Below are 26,181 nucleotides of genomic sequence, written 5' to 3'. Positions count from 1 at the left end.
ACTACAGGGCCAGACAGCGGGCTTCTAAATCCTTTGAAGCCCATTTTATCTTGTCAGTCCTACAGTCCAGATCAACACACTCAAAAATATGCCCCTTAGGCTGAAAAATCATCAGCCTCTAAGGGCCAGCCATCTGATTTTACAGGAACTTATTAGCAAACTAAAAACTGCTTTTTAAAACTCCAAAAGTATATTTTTTTGTGGAGATTATCTCTCTTTTTATGTTGTCCACTTTTCCCCATAGGCTCCAACAGGCAAAAATCATAGCAAAAATAACCAGTTACAGGGGCTGGCCCCGTGGCCGAGTGGTTAAGTTCGCGCGCTCCGCTGCAGGCGGCCCAGTGTTTCGTTGGTTCAAATCCTGGGCGCGGACATGACACTGCTCATCAAACCACGCTGAGGCGGCGTCCCACATACCACAACTAGAAGGACCCACAACGAAGAATATACAACTATGTACCAGGGGGGGGGCTTTGGGGAGAAAAAGGAAAAAATAAAATCTTTAAAAAAAAAAAAAAAAACCAGTTACAGAGATTTCAATACGCAGATATTCAGAGTTTAAATTTTAACCCATCCACCAGCAGAAAAAGCAGGGAAGTCGAGTTCTACTTACACCTTTTCTAGGGCAGCTTTCTCTGATTGGGATAATCCCTTTGGCATTTATGAAATTACAAGCATATAATATTTTATATCAGTTTTTAGCCATACATCCAGAGGCAGTAGCCACACAATAAAAGCCATTTTAAAGTCTCTTTTTTTCTTCATTCCAAGTTTATTCAAACCCCTAGCAATAAATTCAACACTTTCAAGATAAACATTACAGCTGCTGAGAGATCTCAGCTGGAACGCAAGAGGCTGCTGCACCAGTGGATAGACTGTCCTTTTTCCCCTCTACTTTTTTTCTGATATATTTAAAGCTTGCCCCAGGCTTGGAACTGGCTTAATGTTTTCCCCTCCCACTTGGAGGTGTGGGCAATACAAACGTTTACTATTTCGGCTCACCCAAAATGTTTTTTGGGAATGTTTGGACCCTATCTCCTCCCACCTGGAAGAGAGAACAAAACTCGAAGGCATCACCCAGGCTGCACTTTTTAATCACTCACTTTAGCTACCATTGCCAAAAGTGGGCAACAGATCCAATGAGGCAGTTCTCCTGGGGCTGGGTCTGTTATTTTCGAATTCCGTAGGTAACTTTTACCTCTCACAACAGACGTCATCTCAGCTGCTGTTCCGTTCCACAGATGACTGGGTAGCCACTGGTCATTAAGTTCATCATTGTGATCCCTTCACCCTTCATTCTCCCAAACACTGCTAAAGCCATATTTCAGTGAGTCAGGTTGTTTTTAGAGAATCCCACTAATGACACTATCACCTTCAATTTGGGGATTTGCTAGATGAATCCACAGGACTCAGCATATAGTTGTACTTGTGGATAAGGTTTATTACACTTAAAAGATACAAAGCAAAACTAGAAAAGGGAAAGGCATATTGGGTAAAGACCAGGGGAAACCAGGAACAAACCTCCAAAAGTCTTTTTCCAGTGAAGTCCCATGGGATGTGCTTAATTCCTCCAGCAATGAGTTGTGGCAACATGTGTGAAGTGTTGTCTACATGCTCATTAGAGATTTAGTGCCCAGGGACTTTACTGGGTGCTGGTCATGTAGGTGCCCTGCTGTGGACTGATTGTGATCCTTCAAAATTTATGCATTGCGGCCTAATCCTCAGCGTGATGGTATTGGGAGGTAGGGCCTTTGGGAGGTAAACAGATCGTGAGAATGGAGCCCTCCTTCCTTAATTTTCTATGTTAATTTGACTGACTATGGAGTGCCCCGATTAAACATCATTTCTGAATGTGTCTGTAAGGGTGTTTCTGAATGAGATTGCCCTCTCCAGCATGGGTGGGCATCATGCAACCGTGTTGACAGGCTGAGTAGAGCAAAAGATCGAAGAAGGAGGAATTCACCCATTTTTTTCCTGCCTCACTGCTTGAGCTGGGACGTCTCACCTCACCTTCTCCTGCCCTTGGACGGGGATTTACACCATCGCCCCCTGGTTCTCAGGCCTTCGGACTCCGACTGAATTACACCGCCGGCTGTCCGGGGTCTCCAGCTTGCAGAGGGTAGACTGTGGGGCTTCTCAGTCTCTACCTGGATGAGCCAAAGCCTCATAACAAATCTTCACATATATATATATCTTTTCTTCTGCACATTCTCTAATATCCAAATTGTTTCTGTCTATAAGGCATTAAGGGAAAGATTCAGAACTCCAAGAAACAGATTTCACTCAAAGAGGTTTTAAAATCAAGTCCTATTTATTTTCCTCAAAATACTTTTAGGTAATATTTGGATAATATCTGCTCCAGTTTCTCCATCCCCTGACTATACTTTTATTTATTTTTGTTTCAGAAATTGGAAGAAAACACACTTCTGTCTTAGGAGGAATAGAAAAGAAGGGGTTTATCCATAGTTAAGTTTTGTGGACAGACCTGGTCTTGCTTCTCCAAGAGAAGTAGTTTGATTTCTTTCTTTAGTAACAGAGATAACCAACAGTGATGGCATATACTTATGACTTTTCCTTTCTCATCTGGATCATTGAGAACCAGGCTTCCTCCATTCTCTAATAAAACTATTACAAAGTAACAGGCATACATCTCTCACCATTTAAAACAAGAAACAAAAATGTTGCAAGCCATTTAATGCTTTGGATACTTCCCCTTAGTAATTTATAGATTGAGGTACCATCCTCTGGGAACGTTGGCCACAATTATTAAGCCCATCTTTTCGCAGCTCAAGTAAGATTTTTCGTATGGAAGATGGCCAGGAATCCCTCTGCTTAGAAATGTGAGGTTTCCCCAGGCTCTCTTGGAGCACTGGCAGAACGGTGGGGAGAGCCTGGGCTTGGTTGTTCTGCTCCTTGCTTCAAACTTGGCTGTGCTGCTTAGTCGTCATTTCACCCTGGGCAGTGATGATGTCTGTGAATCTGTTTCCTTATCTGTAAAATGTGACGCAAGTCTCCCAGTCACAGGGTTTTTACAATGAAAACAGCGTATGGAAAATCCTTGGCTCCATGCCTGGCACAAAGTAGGGGCTCAATAAATACAACATTCTCCTTACCCTGAAGAAAAGCCCACTAGAAGACAGGGACTATAATGCTCGTAGAAGCTTTATTTATAATAGCCCCAACTGGAAACAACGCAAATGACAGTCCCAAATGACCATCAGTAGTAGACTGAAGGAAAAAAATGGAGGATATTCACACGATGTTATATTATACAGTATGAACTACTGTTACTGCAAAAACAGATAAACCCCACCAACATAATGTTGAATGACGCAAAATAATGCATACTGTATAATTCCATTGAAAGAAAGTTCAAAAACAGGCAAAATTAATCTATGGTGACAGAGGTCAGAATTGGTAACCTTTTGGAGAGAAGATGGATTGGAAGGGGGAAGAGGGAACCTGCTGGGGTGGAGATGTTCTGTCTTCACCTGCATGGTGGTGATTATACGGGGGTATATGTGTGTACAAATTCATCAAACTTTGCACTTAAGATTTTTACATTTTACATATGCATGTGCATTATTTACATTTGTGCATGTATAATTAATACATCCAATTAAAAAAATGCTGCTCACTTTGCGCCAGGAGCTGGATTTTATATCAATATCAATTGTATTTTTCAGGAGAGTGTCTAGCTCTAGATATGACAGGCCAATAGCTGGCCATCCTGCAGGCTGCAGTCTGTCCCTTGTGAGTGGCCCCATTTCAGAGCTGGCATGGAGCTGACAGGCATATTGTGAGGGTCATGCTCCATCATCATTGACAGCTGGAGAAGCCATCACATGCCATCGGCAGCAAAGCACAGGGAAAACCAGGCAGTGGACCGTGCTTCCCGCCCTGAGGCTGCGAGGCACGAGCCCCAGCAATGGAAGGATTAAAAGCCTCTCAATTTAAAAAGACAGGGGGAGGGGAGGAGAATGTGGGCTGCACAATTTATAAATAGACATTACCGAGGCTGCCTGATGGTGAAGTGGTTGTTTAGTAAATCTTTCTCCTTTAAGGATCCCATTATCGGAGACCATTTGAAAATACCAGTTTTATTTCGTCTTTTGGGGGAGATCCTGGGTTTCATCCAGTCAGCCCTGTTGGATGATATTTCTCTCTGCCAGATTCGGGGACAGGCCTTCAATATTTTGAATCACCTTTACATGGAGCACAGAGATGATGATGATGAGGATGTGTCTTTTGCCAAATGGATGAGCAGCTTCTGGGGTCACAGCTGGATAGAGGAGGATGAGAGGGGCCTCCGGGACCGCCACCGATCGCAACACGCCAGTTACAGGAAAACCTCCCTGCCCTGCCCAGTGAGTTACCATCCCGGAACCGGGAGAGCGGGGCTGGGGAGGGGATTTCTCCTACATAATCTTTGGAGGTTCCTTTGGTATGAAGTTTTCTTTGGTTGGAAATCAGTACTTCCAAATCTTTTTTATACCCACAAAAATCACTTTTATCATTTTATGTTGTCCTCCAAGGGACCTGATTTTCATCTATTTAGGTAATGATTTCTTCATTTTTAGTAGCCTAAGATATCTTAACTGCCATTCAGAGTTTCTGATAAGCCAGAGATAATCCTGCTGTGTGATGATATAATTCAAGCAAAAGGAAAGAAACTTGAGGGTATAGCTAGTCTGTGTAGCATTGATGTGCACCAACGTGTGATTCCCAATCGTCTTTTTGAAATACTGAAAATAGCTCCACTATTTGGTGACCTCTAAGGAATCGGGGATTCCACATAATAAATCACTACGTTGGGTAAATTTGATGTACTTTTTCTTCTCGTTCCCAGTGGTTTCCTGACAGGAGAGAAACCCAAAAATCCTCACGCCCTCAGCACTGTTTTCCCATGGCCGGGCAGAGCACCCAGTGTCCAGGGAGCAGGAGGCGAGCAGGAAGGCTCCTGAGACGGGGGTGGGTGGGCCTGACCAGGGGAGGACTGGGTGCAGGTGCAGGCAGCAGTTCTCTCGGCTCAGCAGCTGCGCCAGAAGATGCCACCGTTAGATGTGTGCGGCTCCTGCTTTACAGTCACACAGTGATCACAAGTCACTTAGAATTCCAGCCACCAGAGGATACTTCCTCAAGCCCCTGCTTCTGCCAACCCCAGAACCAGGGAAGTTTTGGAATAACGTTGTTTTATTTTTAGCCCCAGCATCCCTAGATGCGTAATGCCTGTGAGGTAATGTGTGTAAGGCAACCTCTTACTCCCAGTGATCTGCGAGTTTGAGGAAGGAGACCTCTCTGAGACACACATATTTGAAAATAGATGTCTTACCAAATGTGGGCTCAGGAACAAAGGGCAAGTTTTAACACCTCTTTGAGCTTCTGGTTCCTGACATGAAAAAGAAGAGGGTTGGACTCGATGATCTCAGAGAACCCTTCCAGCTCTGACGTCCCATGATTCTGTCATAAACACCTGCTTAGCACACTGTCATTTTAATCTCTTTTGGTCCACACTGGGTGAGGTATTCATATGTGTGAGCCAGAAGTGTGACTAGTTCCCAGGTTCCAGATAGTGGGAACCAGGGAGGAACAAAGAGAAAAATTCTGATTTACTATTTATCACAACAGCCATTTGGAACCACAGGAAATAGGAAAACAAAGGAAAAAACGTGACTAATAAAATATTTCTTGAATAAATCTTAGCTTCTGTTAGGCTTATAAAACTGAGATAATCCACCTTATATAGAGAATCCACTTTTAAGTTGCAAGGTTGTTTGCCTTAAACTATTAGAGAATGGCAGAATTTGTATACATATGTATACAAGTGTACACATATGTGTAACATTTCTGAATGATGTCCAAGTATCTTTTTCTGCTCATATCAGCTTTGGGCATTTGCCTAAATTAACCTGTTTAGATTCTCTGAGTAAACAGCACATTCCATAATGATCAGAAAGCATGCGTTTATTTAGGGGGACAAAGCATGGAATAAAAGTGACAATCTGAGTGAATAAAGTAGAGCGTGCACAAGCACAGAGCACAGATCCAGGGTACCCAGGGTGACGTGCACAGAGCTGGGAAGACAGTGAGGGAGTCTGATTGTTTGCTCTCCACTCATAGACTGCTATACATGTGTGAAGTGAATCTGTAGTTGGATCCTTAATTTTCTTAATTGTAATATGTACTCAAATTTTTCTTACTTTAGTGATACGGGAACAATCAGGTTTTCATTTTTTGTGTTTTGCTTTGAGCTCAATGAAAATAAGTTAAACAGAAAAGTTTACTCTTAGGCTTATCTTTTTCTTCTCTCTCCACCACTCCAATGGAAGATGCTGCCCTCTCGGAACCTATTAATCACCTACATCCATCAATAACACATGCATTTAATCACCCACATCTGTCAGCAACACACGCCTAGGAAGAGAAGGGTTTCCTCTTCTTTTCTGTTTGATCGTGGTTTCTAATAAGGCTTTGTCAGCCTCATGATTCTTTCAGAACCACAGTGATGAAGTCTTATTCATTGTGTATTTTTGTTGGACACTTGCCATGCCCCAGGCATTGTGCAGGGCACAGGAGGATCACAGGGTCAAAGTAGACGTGCGTGGTTTCCATGCTGTGGAACTTCCAGTCCAGGGGAAAAAACGAATTTCGCAGACAGAACAAGGTAGACAAGAGGTAAAGCTTGGTCCTTCTCAGAGAACACCACCTTTTGACCAGACTCATTATAATCTATGATTGCTAATTTAAAGCGAATAAAAAAGTCTAACTTTACTGTCCTGATGTCCTTGGTGGAAAAAAAAGAGTAATAGGAAGTCTTTCTTGTTAGTAAACTGATCTGCGTGCTCCCTCCATCACCACGTGAATATGAACCTGAACTAAAACAGTTTCCCTATCACTTGTTTATTTGCTCATCGAAAGTAGATTTTTAATACTTTATTCAGCTTTCTAGTCGTCTTCTCCTTCAGCTTAACATGGTTCTCTTAACGTCGTTCTGTATAGTTTGGGCCGGTGGGGGGCGATTACACTAAAGGAAAGACCACTTCAAGGAGAAGCAGCGTGCCTGGCCTAGGGCTCTGCCGACTCTGAACAGCCTTTCTCAAGCCTTCTTTGCTCCGAGGCAGGCACAGTATGTGCTTGCCTGCATGATGTAATTTGAGGGGCTACAAAACAAGCCTCTACACCCAAGGATTGTTTTGCTTTTTATTTTTTTAAAAAATCACTTTTAACCCATTCTATATTTTTGCTTCCTATTGTCAATTTAAAGCAGTGGCAGATATTTTTTTTTTTTTTCTATCCTCGATTGGTCTGAAGGTGGCTGCACAGTCTCACCATTAGAGTGTCACGTTACAGGAGGGGTTCTCCTGCAATTGCTCACTGCAGGGCTGGGTGGGGCACAGCCCCCTCAGAGGATTTCTCACAAACCTGGACAGGGAAGTGTTGACCTAAAGTTTCATGACACACAGAGGTTTCTTGTTTTTCAGATTAAATTTATTTAATTTCAGTGGGAGACAATGCCTTAATCCAGAGAAAGGAAACTAGTGACACATTGCAGGCATCAGTGACGGCTCCATAGAGGAGCTTTTAGCGTAGTGTTCTGCAGACTTGTTCTGTCTCTTCTACTAGATGCCAAGGCAGAGGAGTGGCCAGAAAGGCAGCAGAATGGGGTGGTTAAGAGGGAAGCTCTGTGTTGGCCTCCCAGCCCCTACTACCAGCAGCTTAACCAAGAGCAGCTATTTCACCTCCCTCTTTCTCAGAGTCCCTGTATGTAAATGGATTGATGACAGCACTGTGTACCTTTAAAGGGTGTTGTGGAGATTCAATGAGTAACGTATATGAAGAGCTTAGGACAGCACCTGGTACCTAATAAGTACCTATTCCTCTTCTTATTATTATGTGTCAGAGGTATTGATACTTGGAAATGTTTTTCCAGATGCTTTCAGTTAATTACTGCAAAAGTTTCTAGAGTCTTTCATTTTGCCTTTCCCTCATTGTCTTTAGTGTGTCTCTTTCTTTTTACATTACAATGTAATGGGAAGATGGTTGGAAATTTTATGTCGAAGATTGGCATACGGCATATGTTCTGTTATGTATCGAATGTTTGTGTCCCCCCCCCAAATTCATCTATTGAAGCCCTAACCCCCAACATGACAGTATTTAGAGATGGGGCCTGTGGAAGGTGGTTAGGTTCAGATGAGGTCATGAGGGAGGGGCCCTGCAGGATGGGATTAGTGCCCTTGTAAGAAGAGATACTGGAGAGCTTGCGCTCTCTGTCTTCACATCTGTGTCCCAAGGAAAGGCCATATGAGCACATGAAGAGAAGGTGGCCATTTGCAAGCCAGGAAGAGAGCTCTCATCAGGAACTCAATTGCCATCACCTTGATCTTGGATTTCCCAGTCCTCCAGAACTGTGAGAAATAAATTCTGTTCTTTAAGCCCCTCAGTCTGTGGTATTATGTCATGGCGGCCTGAACTGACTAAACGTGTTAATACCAAGAATAACGCCCGGACAGTGGAGAACTAGTGGGGAAATATTACTGCACAAGACTGAATTTAGTGCCATTGGGGTTATGATCTCAGTGGCATGTGGTTTAGATGAGCTTACTTTGGCTATTTCAGTTTCTGGATAAACAAGACAAGTCCTTGAATTGTCCCCTGGGCAAAGGTTCCAGTGTCTCAGGCATGAGCATCATAAGCTCCAGGGAATTGCTTCTGTTGCTCTCCCTTGTTTAGCAAGCTGTGGCTTATGATAAGTCCTGATGACAGTTTCACATTGATTTACAGTGTAACAGTATGACAGAGCAGGGTCCATTCGTTTCTCCAATTTTAAAAATATTTATTTTACTGAACAGTTTAAAACATCCCCGAGACCCCCTAAAGGATGCCCAGTGGATGGTATTGAGCCTACATTTATTATTTCTAAAAGAGCTACCATTTTACCAGTTGAACACTTGCATCTTTTTTCTGATGCTATTTCCATGTGTAGCTAGTCTGCTAATTCACAGCCCTCTTGGCTTTGATGATAGCATTAGACTATGTATAAATGTTCTTCACGTGAAATTCCTTTACGCTAATTCCTAAAGCCCTAGAAATTACTATTATTACTCTGGTACTAGAATTCTGTTATAGGTGGTACGCTGTTAAAAATCCCATTTACAGGTTGTTTCACATGGAGATAGAATGAGTTGTTGCTCCTGTTCAAGTCAAAGCTGAGGATTATTAACCCAACAATGAGACGTCTGGTGCTTAGGCCAGACTCTTTGTCTCTCCAGGAAAGGCACTAGTCACGTAAGGCGTAGCTAAGTCATTTAGTTAAGCTGTGATAAGCTTTCTTCAGCTGTAAAAGGGAAGAAGGACCCCCTTGTAGGATTTGTTCGGAGGTGAGAGATCAAGGACAGGGTCCCTGGAGTGCCTAGCACACGCTGTGACACTAACATGGGTCGTTTTATTCCAGCAGGTGGATCTTTCTCCTCACTGTCTCTCACCTTGCTATTGCAGGTTGGCCTGGTGCTTGCATTTACTTGGAGGGCAGGAGGGGTCCGGTGGAAGGGGGACCGCAATTGCAGGCAGGATACAGAGTGTGGAGAAGTTAGCTCTTGAAGTAGAGATGCTGCATGATCAATTTATTTGTAAGGGGGAACCTATGACTGGAGTTCAGGGAGAGCATAGGATTTGTCTTTGACAGAAATGGTTCTCTGGGGCCACAGGGGAAACAGCTATGCCATTTGGAACGCTCTTCTGTAATGTCAGGGCAGTGGGTAGTTACTGCCCCCAAATTGCAATGCCTGCTGCTGGCTTTGTAGTCTGGGGGCCAGGGAGCCCCGCTGCTGAGCCCAGAGAGTAGGGGTCCCATCCCAGTGTCAGAGCTGGCTTCACTGTGTGGGAGACAGACCAGGAAGGCAGTCCACGGCCGTAGAGGAGACAAGTACACACTTTGTAAAAATAAGCTATTTAGGGCGTTGATTCATATCTTTGTGAGGGAAATTTCCTTAGAACGGCTTATGAAATTCCAGGAAAAAATTAAACATTTTTAAAAGTAGGAGCTTCTCCCTGTAACCAACTAGAATGCTCTTTTAAGCTTGTTTCCCGCAAAGACCCACACCAAAACAACAAACTGGAAAGCCCATCGATATAAGGAGGTATTAAGGGTGTACTCTATTCATTTGCGATCCATTCTTTACGGGCCTCTTAATGGGAGAGGACATTTGTTCGAACATCTGCATTTCACTCCCAGTTTCAATGTTTAAATTTTATTTTAAAAATTTTGTTGTGGTAAGAATCCTTCACATGAGAGCTACCCTCTTGGCAGACCTTTAAGTGTACAATACGGGTCTGTTAACTCTGGGCACAATGTCGTACAGCACATCTCTAGAACTTACTCATCTCGTAGGACTGAAATTTTGTACCCGTTGATCAGCAACTGCTCACTTCCCCTGCCTTCAGCCCCTGGCAACCACCGTTCTGTTTCTTGCTTCAGTGAGTGACTATTTTGGATACTTCACATAAGTGGATCCTGCACTATTTGTCCTTCTGTGTCCCAGACTCAAATTTTTAAGGAATTATTATTTTTTTCCTGATAATATAATACACAGTCACTGAAGAAAACTTAGGAAATACTAAACAAGAGAAGGAGGGAAGCAATCCCGCATCACAGAGGACACTTTTGATTACAGTTTGGTGCACTCTGGGCACCATCTTGTGGCGTCACCCTATGCCGAGCCCCTCGACGCCTCCCCGTCCAGCCCTGCTCACGCCTCCCAGGCTCAGAGCTCCTCAGCCCCACTGCTTCTCTTCCATGCACACCCCTCCTTCCGTGGCAGGGCCTCTGCACACACAGTGTGCGTCCTCAGCCAGAAACGCATTCCCTGTTCCCTGTGTATCCCTGCTCCTCCTTCAGATTGTGGCTTAGTAACCACACTTACACAGAAGTCTCCCCTGACCCTCCCCGTCACCCCGACACCCACCCAAATATACGCAGTTTACTCTGCTATACCCTCTCACTGCCCCTTGACCTTTCCCTCTAGAGCGTCTGGCTGAGGATGCAGGCACGTGCCTTATTTGTTTAATGTCTATCAAGACGGGTACCCTCTGCCTATTTTGCCCCCCAACTTATCCACAGCACGAAGTACTGTGTCTGACCTACAGTAAATGGACTACTATATACAGATTTACCTCATGCATCTTAGCAGCTTTACAAATCTTTAACCTGATTATTGTTTGAGAGTAAGTTCTAGACATGAGCATTAGTTTGCTAGGGCTGCCATAACAAAATACCACAGACTGGGAGGCTCAAACAACAGAAATGTATGTTCTCACAGTTCTGGAGGCTGGAAGACCAAAATCAAGGTGTTGACACGGCCGGTTCTCCTGAGGCCTCTCTCCCGGGCTTGCAGAGGCCTCCCTCTCCCTGTGTCCTCACGCGGTCTTTCCTCTGTGTGGGCACATCCCTGGTGTCTCTCTGCATGTCCAAATTTCCTCTTCTTGTAAGGACACCAGTCAGATGGCATTAAGGCCTACCCAAACAGCCTCACACAATCTGAGCTACTGGGGGTTAAGGCTTTAACATGTGGATTTGGGGGGACACAATTCAGCCCACAACAATGTGCAATGGATGGACCAAAGGAGGGGAATATTTTAAGCCTCTTGACACATACTGCTAACGGCTTCCTAGGAAGGCTGTGCACATTTGTAATCCTACCAGCAAGGTATGACATTGCCAGCCCCTTGCACTCTTGCCAGTGTTGGTATCATTAAGAAACACTCTTTTTTGCTAACTTGAAAGACAAAATTGTGTGTTATTTAATTTCACATAATCTTTGACTACTAATAAGCATATACAATTTTTACCGCTTGGTAGTTCTTTTTCTTTCATTCTTTGTACTTTTACTCATTCAATATGTATTTAACAAACGCATGCTGTGAATAAGGCAAGGTGCTGTGTACTGGGATTCTGGCAGAGGATGAAACGTGGCCTTGATGTGATGGAGCGTACAGTCTAATGGAGAAGAGAGACACATAACAAAATTACCCAAATTATTGATTACAGTTGTCCTAAGTATCAGAGAGGAGAAGTATGAGATCCCAGGAGAGCATCCAACGGGGATCTGGACCAATCGGGGGAAGGAAAGGCTTTCTGGGGAAACGTGGCTTCCGTAATGACTGAAGAGGTGAAGGGATGGGGTGGTGGGTGAGGTGACAGGCAGAGAGGACCACCTGTGAAAGGCCTGTGCTGGGCAGAAGCAGGTGAGCTGAGGAACTGACTAAAGACCAGCAAGGCTGTGTCACTGAGGGGTCGGGGGTGCAAGATGAGGTGCAAAATGACAAGCGGTCAGGTATGGGTTTGTTGTTGTTTTAACTATTCTGGCTGCTGTGTGAACAATGAAATAAAGTGAGTACGAGTGGATAGAGGGTATCCACTATGGTGACTTGTATTGGGGTAGTAACAGTGGTGCTGGAAAACCAGCTGGAAAAAAGGTGAATTGTCCTGACAGACACTTGAGAGGTGGGATCTGCTGATTTGGCAGTTGGATGTGGAGGGTGGCTCCTTGAGTGACCGGTCTGGGCGACCAGGCAAATGGTGGTGCCATCTTCTGAGTTGGGGACACTTGAGGAGCAGGTTTAGGGAGGAGAGATGATGGCTTCGGATTTGGACAAGTTAGGTTAGGTGCCTATGGGATACCAAGAGAACCCGAGTGGGCAGAAGCTCAGAGGCGAGGCCTGGGCTAACGACATAAATTAGGAAATCGGATTATAGCTAGGAATTGAAGTCCAGGGGTGAGATATTTAGGGAGGCAGTGTAGAGTGAGAAAGCAAAGGAAGGGAAGGAAGGCTAGTTTAGAACCTTGGGGAACCCCAGCAGTTATGAGCAACTAGAAGGAGAAGTGAGCAAAATGTCTAGAACACGGTGGCGAAAGATGAAAGGGAAACCAAGAGGTGTGGTGGTAGAGGCAGGGGAAAGGCTGCACGAGCGGGGCCCTCTGGGCTCCGGAGTTGAATGTGCTGAATGACTTGAGACCACGAAGTGCACGGAAGTTGGCAACATGGAGACCAGTATCCTGACCAAAATTAGCTATGGAGGCAGAAGCTGGATTGGAGCGGGTTGGAGAGTGAGAGAAATGGAGAGAGCGAGTGTCACAATTCTTTCAAGAAGTCTGGCTTCTCTGAACTGTCCCTGTCCATTGATCGTGTTCCGACTGTGATTTTAGCATTGATGTCAGTGTATTATATGACCTCTGTGTTTGTCTGTATTGTGTGAGATATATTTTATTTATATATATTTATATATTCAGGATGCTTATTAAACATTAGTAATGTAGCAAATACTTTTACAGTTTTTTGTCTACTATTTAATTTTGTTTATGTTACTTTTTACGCACATTAGCTTTATTTTTATATGGGTAAATTAATTTTTTCCTTATGACTTCTTTCACTGCTCCTTTGCTTAGAAATTCCTTCTCCATACAGAAATCACATATTTACCTTTGTATTATTTCTTAAATATTTATGGCTTCATTAAAAATTTTTTGCGATCATTTTGGAATTTATTTTTACCCATCATTTGAAGGTGCGGAATGCTCCTCCGAATGGTGGAGGAGCCACAAAGCTGGTCTTGGGATGGACCAATTGACCCTACTGCCTCATTGTAGGAGAAAGTTCTACTCCTCAAGAAGATAACATTTTAGTTCAACACGAGATTTGTTTAGTTAGTAATTTTTGGATATTCTGTCTCCGAGCTAACATTGCACAGTTTTTTTATATTGTAAACATTTTTATTCTGTATTCCCAGTTTCCTGTGCTTCCCAGAATCACATCGTCTGACAGCCATCCTAGAAGGCGTTCTCATGAGGACCAGGGATTTCAATGCCGAACCCACACGCAGGATTACAGAAAATGTTCAGGGGACGGGTCATTCAAAGAGCCACTGGAATCAACAGGAAGATCCCATTCCAAAATGCAGGCATTTTCAGAGTCTTCTGAACAGCAACTGTGCTTTAGGACCAAACGCTCTGTCTCTTTGGTACGTAACACAGTTACTGAATATTTAAACCACTTTAGAAAAGGAAACCCAAAGGACTCACCTTCCCAAGTTCGAGGAGGACAACCTAACTTCTGCCTTCACAGCTTGGGGATGAGATCTTTGAAAAATGGCACTCAGTTTTAGATAGTCCAGATGTACATAAATTTTTAATTATTATTTAATAGTAACAATTATCAATTATTTGTTTTGTTGGAGACATCTTGTGTCAGAAGAATTCCTGGAGGGCCATATGTGGAATGTTTTTGTAACCAAGGTCCTCTAGTTCTTTGAGACTTTCATCACCCTCGAAACAAATAACTGTGACTCGTTCTCCTTTCCCTATTTAAAGAGAAAAACTGCCCCCATTCTTCTGTCCTTTCCTATCTAACCCAGCAGCAAACAGTCTATGACGGTGCTGTGTCACCTGTACTTTTAGAAAGCGCACAGGAGGAACTCTCTGGACACTATCTGGTGAGCATCCAGGAGGAGGAGCAGCTCAGGTGCTCACGCTGGCCTCCTGGGCGTCTGAGTAAAGTAGAAAGAGAGACAGGCATGGACTGGGGAGGCAACAGAAACTCCACTGACGATGCCAAACTTGATATGTGAAGTAATGAACTGGACATCAGTTTGTTGGGGGGTAGTTTTTCAACTCTGTAACATCCTCACTGAGTGGCCTTGAGCAGAATACTTCTTTTTTGTGAGTCTTGGGTTTTTTGTTTTACTTTGCAAAACAAGAATAATATGTTTCTGCCAGGCGGTAGGTGGAGCAAATAAGTGAACCTAGGTGTATTGCCCCCAGGTTCTTGAGCTCTGCTCTGTGAATGCACAGGGGAAGATGCTTGTGGGATGCTGCCGACCTCATTGTCCATCTGAGTGCAATGCTTTCTACGTGGCACTCATGGTTGTTGGGACTGTCACCATGCACCTTTGCCTCATAGGTGACGTCTCACTTGTCAGAGCGACCCTGTGTGTCTATTATTCCCTCTCAGTAGGCTGCTCTCTGCACCTGATCATGAGAGGAATAAGGAGGGAAGAATAGTGAGCAGCTGTCACTTAATATCTATACCTTATAAGAGCTCCTATTTACAGGGCTGGCCAGCGGCCGAGTGGTTAACTTCGCGCGCTCCACTTCGGAGCCCCAGGGTTTTGCCAGTTCGGATCCTGGGTGTGGACCTAGCACTGCTCGTCAAGCCACGCTGAGGCAGCGTCCCACATTGCAGAACTAGAAGGACCCACAACTAGAATATACAACTATGTACTGGGGGGCTTTGGGGAGAAGAAGGAAAAAAAAAGATTGGCAACAGATATTAGCTCAGGGCCAATCTTTTAAAAAAAGAGTTCATATATATTTAAATAATGTTTCTTAAAATATGGTTTCAGACTTAGAGCAATGTTGCAAGAATATTACAAAGAATATACCATTCATCTTGACTCCCTCCAAATGTTGACGTATCATATTTGCCTGTACCCTCTCACTCCTTCCCACCCCTAAACAAGGGCACAAGAACGTTCTCTTACATAAGCACAGTACAATAATTAAACTAGGGAAATTGATACTGATGCAATACTTTCATATATAATCTGTCATATCTGACCAGTTGTCCCAATGATATTCTTTATAATGAGATTCCAGATCACATGTTTCAACCTCTAATCTATTTTATTCTGGAGCATGCCTGGGTCATCCTTGTCTTTCTTGACACTGGCATCTGAAGAGTGCAGCCCAGTTCTTTTTTCAGAATGACGCTCAATTTCAGTTTATCTGATATTTTCTCATGATTAGATTCAGATTATGAGCTTTTGGCAGGAATAAAACAGAAGTGAAAGAATTCCTGTTTTAAAACTACGTGTTAAAGTCATTAATTATATGAATTCAGGAGACTTACCTGCCTCAAATTCTTTCTGGAACAAGGTAGAGTATAAATATACTTTGAAAAAAATTTTAATCTGAACAGTTCTTTGTAGACTCTGCCTCAGAAAAAAGTCCATATCACAATACACAATCTTATATAACCGCTTATATGAAACCATTTGCTAATATTATTATAAGCACTAAAAGTGTGTAAACGTGAAATGTTTTCTTGTTTAAAGAGACATTCATCACATTATTCCTAAAATACAAAATATGCTTGTTCCATTCATTTCCCAAGTTCTTCCTTTTTGAGTGTCAAGATAACTAATGCAGCATTTTCAACTTCTTGGACTCAAGAACTGTTTTCAGAGTTATGTGTAATAGCTAGAAACCTGCTAGAGAGTTACAAAATAGTTGAAATTTTTTCATTTTATATGATAAATATATATGATAATTTTGTTACGTATCTTATTTTATATCAGTTTGTAAAGTGTATATTATACAGTTTATCTGAATGCAAAACTAAAAATTCAGAACATACGCAGATACCTTAAAACTTCCTATGTGCAATGCAGTCAACACATTTTTCTAAAGCGAGCTGCATTAAAAAATGTGATTTTTCAGCAAATTTGAAAATGATATATACTGTCTTTTGTCTGGGGGCCAAATGTATACTAACATGTAGATTTAAATTTTACATCTTTTAGCATCAAGAAGAACTAGAAACTGCTTTTGGGACTTGTGATATCTGTCATTGCACTTATCACTACCTGACGTTTCCTTGTCTCCCTTTAGGCTCGTTGAGTGATTGTCTGTCTCCCTCCGCCCGGGTGCACCCTCTGGGAATCCGGGTCCCTCTAGTTAGTGCTGTACCTCCTGATCCTAGGACCACGTACGCAAGCAAGACGTCAGTGAATGTGGACCCCAGCAACCTCGTGGGGAATGTCAGTGCTCTTGGATGTCGTTCCTCGACACCGCATACTTCTCAGTCCTCACACTGAAACTTGGTGCAAACCCTACTGTTCATGCAATTGAAGGGAGTGGACCTGGGGAGGTTAGAATCATCCCATGTATGATTCACTTGCCACATTCCTTTTCAGAAAGAGCCAGGAGACTATTAATTTTTTGTGTGTGGTGAAGTCACATCCCTCTATACGTCAGAGGCAAAGTGTCAGAGTCGTGTGCAGGCTGATTTCCTCTACAAGCCCCTCGGTTCCTTTGGTTTAGGACTAGAACCTTTAGCAACACCCTTAGGCTTATGCTAATTCTTTACTAGACACTAAGGTGTGGAATCCGCCCAACGATCAGAGCTTTCTTCATTTCTGCTAATTAGGAGAAACGTGGAACGTTGTTGGCACATTTCTACCCTTTCCTGACCCCTGTCTTTCAGGGACCTGAGAGCAGACAGGAGAGAAATGAACGAGAATGCCTGAGGATGGAGACAGGATCCTGTAAGAAAGCAGAGGAAAGAAGGAGCTGCAAGAAGACAGAGCACAGGGAAGCATACATGGCCGCCCTGTTTGAAAAAGGGCCCAAATAGTACTGTTTCCACATCACGACTGCAGATGCCACTATGTTTCTTGAGTTCCGATTCACCATGCCAAGGGGTGGAAGCTGCAAAGGATCTGCAGATGCTGAGTGACTGGAGTGGGCGGTTCGTTCGGCTGTTCCCCAGGACAGCTTGCGTCATACTCCACTGCTCTGGCATCTTCGTCGAGAGTGTGATCTGCTCTGTTGCCCTTTTATGGGAATAAGAAGAATAAAAGGTATTTTAATAGAATAAAGTAATTCTTGACAACGTAAAGAAAAGTATTTAAAGTGCCACCCACACATCTTCCCCAACCTTCTTCCACATCAACCTCGGAAATAATTTTAAATAAAAGTCATCGGTGTGACGCTAAGTTTACTTCCTTATTAGAAATAATTATGTGAGTATGTCTGACGGTCACCATTTAAGGAGAACTCGTAATTAACCTGACAAGTGCTGTGCTGAGCTCTTTAATGCACCACGTAAAATAATCCTCACCGCTCTGAGGTGGGACCTATTCTTTTTTCACTTGCCTGTGGAGGAAACTGAAGTTTAGAGAAGTTCAGTGCTCCCTGGTGAGGTGGCAGTCAGGGCCGGAGCCCAGTTCACGTGACTCGTGCTCCTTGCCGGAGGCAGGACCTTCGTCTCGCTTTGGCAGTGGGTCCTGACTCAGGAGGTGTGTGACCTAGTGCAGGTGAGGAAAGTGGGAATTGAGAGTAGCACGGGATTTTGATGGCACAGGTGCAGACTGATTCTCTAAGGTCAGCTTTATGCTCTGGGCTTTAACTTTATGAGGCCATGTTCTTATTTATTTATTTATCATTTATTTTTTATTGAAGTGGAATTGACATACACGTTATATTAGTTTCAGGCGTACATCATGATTCGATATTTGTGTATATTGTGAAATGATCACCACAGTAAGTCTGGTTAAGATCCATCACCACCACACATAGTTCTAATTTTGTTTTCTTTTTTTTTAACTTTTTTTTTTTGGAGGAGGATTAGCCCTGAGCTAACATCTGCTGCCAATCCTCCTCTTTTTGCTGAGGAAGACTGGCCCTGAGCTAACATCCGTGCCCGTCTTCCTCTACTTTATATGTGGGATGCATGCCACAGCATGGCTTGACAAGTGGTACATAGGTCTGCACCCAGGATCCGAACCTGCGAACTCTGGGCCACTGAAGCAGAATGTGGGAACTTAACCACTGTGCCACCAGGCTGGCCCCTCCAATTTTTTTTCTTGTGATGAGAACTTTTAAGATCTACTCTCTTAGCAACTTTCAAATATACGATACACTATTATTAACCATAGTCACCATGCTGCACACTACATCCCATGGCTTACTTAAAAAAATAGGGAATGCTTCACGAATCTGTGTCATCCTTGCACAGGGGCCATTCTCGTCTTCTCTGTATTGTTCCGATTTTAGTATATGTGCTGCCGAAGGGAGTACTTTTTTCTTAATTTTTTTTAGCTTCATTGAGGTATAATTGACAAATAAAATTGTATGTATTAGGTTGTACAGTATGATGATTTGACATATGGATACTTTGTGAAATGTTTACCACAATCGGGTTAACTAACACATTGAGGCCACATTTTATCACTATTTGTTTTTCCCTAGAAGAAAAGATACTAGAATTCTCCTTCTTTATTCTTTGTCTCTGTCTTGGATCTCCCAGGGCCGCTAGAGTCTGCATTTTGTAGAGAAGAATATCCTCCCAAACTACTTACTCAAAACCGATACTGTAAGTCATAGCTTATGTAAGACACAAACTAACTTTAACATAGACAGTAAAAAGAAGGACAAGGAGAAGGAAAAAAAAGAGAAAAACAGTGAAAGAAAAATAAAATAGCAATGATCTCTGACGTGCATTCTTTTCATTTTCACAAAACTTCATCCATTTTGGATTGACACTTTCATTGCCTCTTAAATGCAGCATTACGCATTTTCACCCATGTCAAAGATGACCTCAAGCTACCATCCGGTGAGGTTTGCCTGTTTATCACTACAGAGCGGAGGATGGGCCTGGCCCACCGTCAAGGCCTGCATTATGCTGTAGTTGTGGGGAAAACAGTTGTCACCCCACCTTGCTTCAGGTACACTTTTCAGTCTTGCCAACCAAGTTTCAGATTTGGGGACAGTCCACTCATCTTCTGTGGCCACCACAGAAAGGTCTGGGGAGAGGTGGCCTACCCATGGGAGGGCGTTCTCTTGGCCAGTGGCTGACTGGCAGAGACAGTAGCCACCTCCTACTGTAGCCTGGATACCAGTCAGGGTTCTTCCCCTCCCTGGACTCAAGGACGGCAGTTCCTGGAAAAATCGCGATTAGGAATTTTACAATATATTTTATCAAACTAGAAGAAAGTCTATTTTCAACACACTTTCAGGACCAGAGTGTCTGGAGCAGGGGATCCTCTGAAAATGAAATCCCCAGCTTATTGCCTTTTTTATATCAGAAAACAAAACTTCTCATGGTGAAAAGTACAGATGAAGAAAAGCAATAAAAATTAAAAACCTTTTATTGTACCTACTCAGAGATAAACGTGGTGAATACTTTGGTATGTGTCCTTCCAGAATATTATCTGTGTGAACATACACACATACACGTGAGAAACTTTTTTCAGACATGAGCTCATTTCCATTAACAATATAACGTTAAGTAACATCTTTTCAAATCAATACAATAGTCTAGTGCATAATTTTCATGGTTCTTTTCCAATAGCTTTAAAACATGCTCAAGTCTCTTCTGTCTTAAAAACCTTCCCCTATAACATACCTAGGTACCATTCTTGATGTCCAGCAGTTACCACCTTAGCTGTCTTCCCTTTCAGAGAAAACTTCTTGAAGAGTTATCTACCCTTCCCCCTCAATTTCCAGTCTGTGGCAATGTGACTTGTGTCCTCATCAGCTACAGAAACTTCTCATCAAAGTCGCCCATGACTTCCTTACTCTCAAAGTCTATGAAAACATTGCTCCACGTCCTTTGCTTAACTTTCTGGAAGCTTCTGACATTGCTGACTGCTGTCTCTCCTTTGAGGTTCTCTCTTTGGCTGTTTTCTATATTCTTCTGGGTTTCCTTGTACTTCTCTGATCACCCCTGGTTGGCCGTTGGTGAGGGATCCTTATCCCTTAAATATTTCTTTTCCTCTGGGCCCTGCCTAGGCACCTCTCTCGCTTGCCTTATTCTCTCTGGACAGTCTCACACGTTCCTGTGGTGTCAGCGCCCTGTGTGTTGATGATCCCCACTTCCTCCCCTGTGGTGCAGACCTCTCCCCTGAGCACCACACTCACGTACATAACTGGCCCTTGGACGTGGAACCAGCTGCAGGTTTCACAGGCATCTCAAACTCATCCTTTAAAAGTAAACTGCTATTTCTTGCTCTGTGTGCCCCTAATCTGCCCCTCCTGTGTTCCCTGTCTCAGTGAATGGAAGCGTCATTGACCAGTCATCAAACAAGAACCTGGTTGGGTTTGAAGACATCTTGTACTCCTCTTGTTCTCCACCCAAATAATCATCAACTTTTCCCTATCTTGCCTCTAAATAACACTTGGATCTACCCAATTCCATTCTCATTGCCACGATCCCATTTCAGGCCCTTTATATCTTGCCTTTATTCTAAGAAAAATGATAATATTTTGGGTATATTTGATTAAATAAAGTATATTATTAAAATTAATTTCTCTTGTTTTTTCCTTCTCTTTATATACATATATATATATATTTTTTTTTTGCTGAGGAAGATTGGTCCTGAGCTAACATCTGTGCCAATCCTCCTCTATTTTGCATGTGGGACGCTGCCACAGGATGGCTTGATGAGTGGTGTGTAGGATTGTGCCTGGGATTTGAACCAGCAAACCCTGGGCCACCAAAGTGGAGCATGTGAACTTAACCACTATGACACTGGGCTGGCTCCTTCTTCTATTTTTTTTTTTTTTTGAGGAAGATTAGCCCTGAGCTAACATCTGTGCTCATCCTCCTCTACTTTATATGTGGGACACCTACCACAGCCTGGCTTGACAAGCGGTGTGTAAGTCTGCAGCTGGGATCCCAATTGGCGAACCCTGGGCCACTGAAGTGGAATGTGTGAACTTAACTGCTGTGCCACTGGGCTGGCGCCCATTCTTCTATTTTTAATGTGGCTACTAAAAAAGGTAAAATTACTTCTGTATCTCATATTATATTTTTATTGGACAGCACTGATCTATACCCTAACTCTCAAGCCTCTTTTTGTATTACTTGAATTTTACTTTTTGAATGCTCCTGAGCTTAAAAAGTATTGGAATTTAATTAATCCATGGTATTATTTGGGGTTAACTGGCCCAATACTAGTTACAACAGTCCAAAGTTTATTACACCTTATTCTGTCCTCCCTTTCTTCCTTCCTCCCATCCTTTCCTCTCCAAGTAAAAATGCCCTTGTCCATTCATATTCTCTTCTGTGCTATAGTCTAACGCACGTAGGTTTTATCATGCAACATAGTGACTTCCTTACCTGTCTGTCTTCCCTTCTAGACTGTGAACTCTTAGTGGCAGGAGCCATATCTTAATCATCTTTGCATTCCGAGACCCCAGTAGGTGCCTGTCACATAGTAGTGTCTCAATAAATATAGTTTGAGAGTGTGACTCTAAACAACCAGAGTCCTAAAACTTGAATTAATTCTTCCTATGAAAAAGTATTTGTAGTTAATATTTTCCCCCGAAAATGAAAACCTTTTTTTTACTTGTAAAAGAAATATCTGACATACTTTCAAATAATGCAGTCATATAAAATAGAAATTGGCAGTCCTCCGGAAAAGCCCAGTGTCAGAATTACGAACTTTATCACAGAGTTCAGCATTACCGTCAAGGCACTCTGGTTACTGGCCTCTAGGGGGCAGACTTGAGCCGACATTAAGACAGGACATGCCGGGCACAGAGAAGCCTCAGTGTCTGCACAATGACAGTCACCACCTCTGCTTTCAAGCAGAAACGAGAGGACCGCAGCATTTCCTATCAAAACGCTCAAAGGTTGGATTTAACATTAAATGTAGGGTAATTTTTATGACTTATTAATGTATTTACAGGTACACATAATGGAAGATAATAAACTGGTTATCTCCATGGGGCACAAACGGAGAAAGAGGGCTTAAAATACTGTGCAGATGATTTACATTTGTAAAATGGGGAATTTTAAATTGATGAAGGGAGAGAGAATGAATTCTAATTTTCTGTCTTTGGAGTTTTTAACATCCTATTTTAACCTTGGATTATATAACTCTATTTTGGCTGAGTTCCTGCTATAGCTTTGGAGCCAGTTATCATATGAATTGTCTGAACACAGTTCTGCCCCATCTGCACATGTGGAGACATGAAGAAAAAAACAATAGTGAATGGGAGCCCTTGTGCACTGTTGGTGGGAATGTAAACTGGTGTAGCCACTATGGAAAACAGTATGGAGGCTTCTCAAAAAATTAAAAATAGAAGTACCATGTGATCCAGCAATTCCGCTTTTGGCATTGATCTGAAGGGAACAAAAACCACTAACTTGAAAACATATCTGCACCCCCATGTTCATAGCAGCATTATCTACAATAGCCAAGATATGCAAAATGCCTAAGTGTCCATTGATGGATGCATGGACAGAGAAATTGTAGTATATATGCATGATGGAATATTATTCAGCCATAAAAAAGAAAGAAATCCTGCCATTTGTGACAACATGGATGGATCTTGAGGGCATTATGCCAAGTGAAATGAGTCAGACAAAGACAAATACTGTATGATCTTGCGCATGTGGAATCTAAAACACACAAACACACACAGACAAAACCAAGCTCATAGATACAGAGAAAGGATTGGTGGTTGCCAGAAGCAGGTGTGTGTGTGCGCGTGCATGCATGCACATGTGGTATTGGTGAAGGGCATCAAATGGTACAAACTTCCAGTTATGAAATAAATAAGTCCCAGGGATGTAATGTATAGCATGGTGACTATAGTTAATAATACTCTATTGTATATTTAAAAGTTACTAAGATCTTAAAAGTTCTCATCACAAGAAAAAAAATTGTAACTATGTGTAGTGATACATGTTAATTAGCCTTATTGTGGTGATCATTGCACAATATATACAAATATCAAATCATTATGTGTACACCTGAAACTAATATATGTCAATTACATGTCAATAAAAATACAAGCAAATAAACAAAAACACTAGTGAGCTGTGGACCCCTCTATTTTTACCAGCCTCTTTCCCCCAGCTTGTGCACACATGTGATCCCGCAGCTCCTGCGTGGCTTATACTCCAGACTGCCGCCGCGCTTTGCTTTGGCTCATGACCTCTGAGTTTCTCCCTTGCTTGCTAATTGCCAGGATTTACTTGTTCATTCAACAAGATATTTTGACTGCCTGTGCTGTGCTGGGGAGACAACAGTGAGCAAGACAGATAAAAACCCCGTCTTCCAGTAGCTAACGTTCCAGTGAGGAAGACAGAGTAAACAGAAATCTACACATCCCTTCCCCAGAGATAACTTGTTTAAAAAAAAAAAATACCTTGTCACTCTCTAGCTTAAAGACTTGGTGGGCTCCTCATTATTTACAGAATTGAATCAAAACCTTTTAGCATGGCATCAAATACCTCTCGCTGGCTTTCAAACTTAATGAAGAAGACATTGTTTCAAACTCTTCTCACCTCTCCCCTCTCTTCTCCCTCCTCAGTATTCTGGGCACGATACATCCTTCTTCATAGCACGTTCTCATTGCTATTGTGTAAATTGCCTTCAAGTGTTTCGGTGGAGGGATAAGTGTAAACAAATGAAATCTTCATAATGACTATTGTGTCTGCCTGTTTAGATTTTCCACTTGGGATGGGCACTGGTGAGCCATTCATTACGGGGTAATAATAATGTTGTACTGGTCATGAGCCTTTTTAACACAATTAAGGAGCCAACTGATTACTTTCCAAGGAATCTCCCTTCCGTCTCTGAAACACATCTCTCACTTGTGATCAGTTAATTCGTGTTTAAAGGATGCTCACTACATTCTTATAAACCAGTGGCTTTATTTCTCACCTCTCAGCTTGTAAACATAGTAAGATAATGACAAGTTACTATTTCCAGGGAAGTGCAGGAGCAAATAGAAAAAAAAAGTGAAGGAGGGGGAATGAGAGAAACAAAATCAGAAGAATTTTAAAGACCATCTGATCAGTGAGTCCTCGGGACGTAACGTACAATATGATGACTATGCTTACCGCTGCTGTATAATATATAGGAGAGCCGTTAAGAGAGTAAATCCTAAGAGTTATCACAAGGAGAAAATTTCTTTTTTCTTTTTTTCCCATTTCTTTTTATTGTATTTATATGCGATGATGGATGTTAACTAAATGTGGTAATGGTTACACAATATATGTGTCCATTGTTTATGCTGTACAACTGAAACTCCTACAGTGACGTATGTTAATTCTATCTCAACAAAACTGGAAAAAAAAATAAAGATCATCTGATTAAAGACTGTAGTGTCCGAATTCCTAATTGAGTCAGGAAGTCCCTCTGCAATGAACGCCACGTGTGTTCCAGGCTTTTCTTGATGATTGCCATGGCTGGGAAGACAGCCTATTTATTGCACTAAAGCTGTTGTAGTTGAATTGTTGTCATCCTGCCTCTACCTGCCTCCCTCCTCCGAAAGGTCCTTTCTCATCCTGAACCGCTACCTCCCTTTCGGAGGAGCTCCATCCACAGGAGCCAGTCTCTTTCTTTCCCTCTGGTACCCTGCAGCAGTCTCCTTTCTCTCCTGAATGATGTCAGCACAGTTCCCGGAGCTGAGTGCTCCTGCCTTCCTCTGCGTCTCTGGTCCCAGGGCGTTTCCTCAGGTGAACTTTCTGTGCCATCATCCATCATGTCTCACAGGACCTGAGTTCCACAGCCTCATCACCCTAAATGCCTTCACATGAAGCTCTCTAGTTTGTCAACTTTCTGTTTAAAATATGGCGTAACATTGTAATAAAAGTGCTAATGAGGGGCTGGCCCAGTGGTGCAGCAGTTAAGTTTGCACATTCCACTTCGGCAGCCCGGGGTTCAACGGTTAGGATCCTGGGTGTGGACAGGGTACCGCTTAGCAAGCCATGCTGTGGTAGCCATCCCACATATAAAGTAGAGGAAGATGGGCACAGACGTTAGCTCAGGGCCAGTCTTCCTCAGCAAAAAGAGGAGGATTGGCAGCAGTTAGCTCAGGACTAATCTTCCTAAAAAAAAACTGTTAATAAAAATAAGAGGCCATTTAAAATGATCAAATTTGCAGATGTTTAGAGGAATTAATTCTCAGAGCTTGGAGAGGGTGAGATGCAATATTAAAAATAAAAATTTGTTCAACTTTTTTTTGACAGTAATTTGTCTCAAGAACATTGAAACTGTTACTACTATTTGACCTGGTAAATTTTCTTATAGGAACCTATCCTTAAGAAATAACAATTGTGGGATAAAATTTTTTTGCATAATGATTTTTTACGGCATCATTTTATTTAAAAACACCATTTGAAAACAGCTTTGTTAAGGTATAATTGGCACATAATAAACTGCCCATATTTAAAGTGTACAATTTGATAATTTTGTCTTTTTTATTGTAGTTAAATATTCATAACATAAAATTTACCGATTTGACACATTTTGACACATGTATATACTGGTGTCCCCTTGTAAGCCCTCTCTCTCTCTCCTTCCAATAACCCTCCCACCTTGCCCTTGGACAACCATTCTTTTACTTTCTGTCACTATAGATTAATTTACATTTCCTAGAAATTTGTAAA

General features: G+C 42.4%; 1 protein-coding gene and 1 non-coding gene across 3 annotated transcripts; one reads left to right on the top strand and one right to left on the bottom strand.

Moving 5' to 3' along the window:
• The first annotated feature begins 3,748 nt into the window (after nt 1–3,748).
• Nucleotides 3,749–19,267, top strand: LNP1 (leukemia NUP98 fusion partner 1). 2 transcript variants are annotated; one of them, XM_008517495.2, is made up of 3 exons: nt 3,749–4,367; nt 13,784–14,014; nt 17,257–19,267. In XM_008517495.2, the coding sequence occupies exons 1-3, from the start codon at nt 3,981–3,983 to the stop codon at nt 17,404–17,406; spliced, it is 768 nt and encodes a 255-aa protein (XP_008515717.1). In that variant the 5' UTR covers nt 3,749–3,980; the 3' UTR covers nt 17,407–19,267. The 2 variants fall into 2 exon arrangements, with proteins under 2 accessions (XP_008515717.1, XP_008515718.1); XM_008517496.2 differs by having other exon boundaries at nt 3,832–4,367; nt 16,662–17,767.
• Nucleotides 18,747–18,851, bottom strand: LOC139077135 (U6 spliceosomal RNA). The gene has a single exon (XR_011529478.1). It is a non-coding gene; the product is annotated as a U6 spliceosomal RNA (small nuclear RNA).
• Nucleotides 19,268–26,181: the final 6,914 nt, after the last annotated feature.

Source organism: Equus przewalskii, chromosome 18, assembly GCF_037783145.1.
Source record: "Equus przewalskii isolate Varuska chromosome 18, EquPr2, whole genome shotgun sequence".
Taxonomy (NCBI): Eukaryota; Metazoa; Chordata; class Mammalia; order Perissodactyla; family Equidae; genus Equus; species Equus przewalskii.
This window is presented reverse-complemented; position numbering and strand designations above follow the sequence as displayed.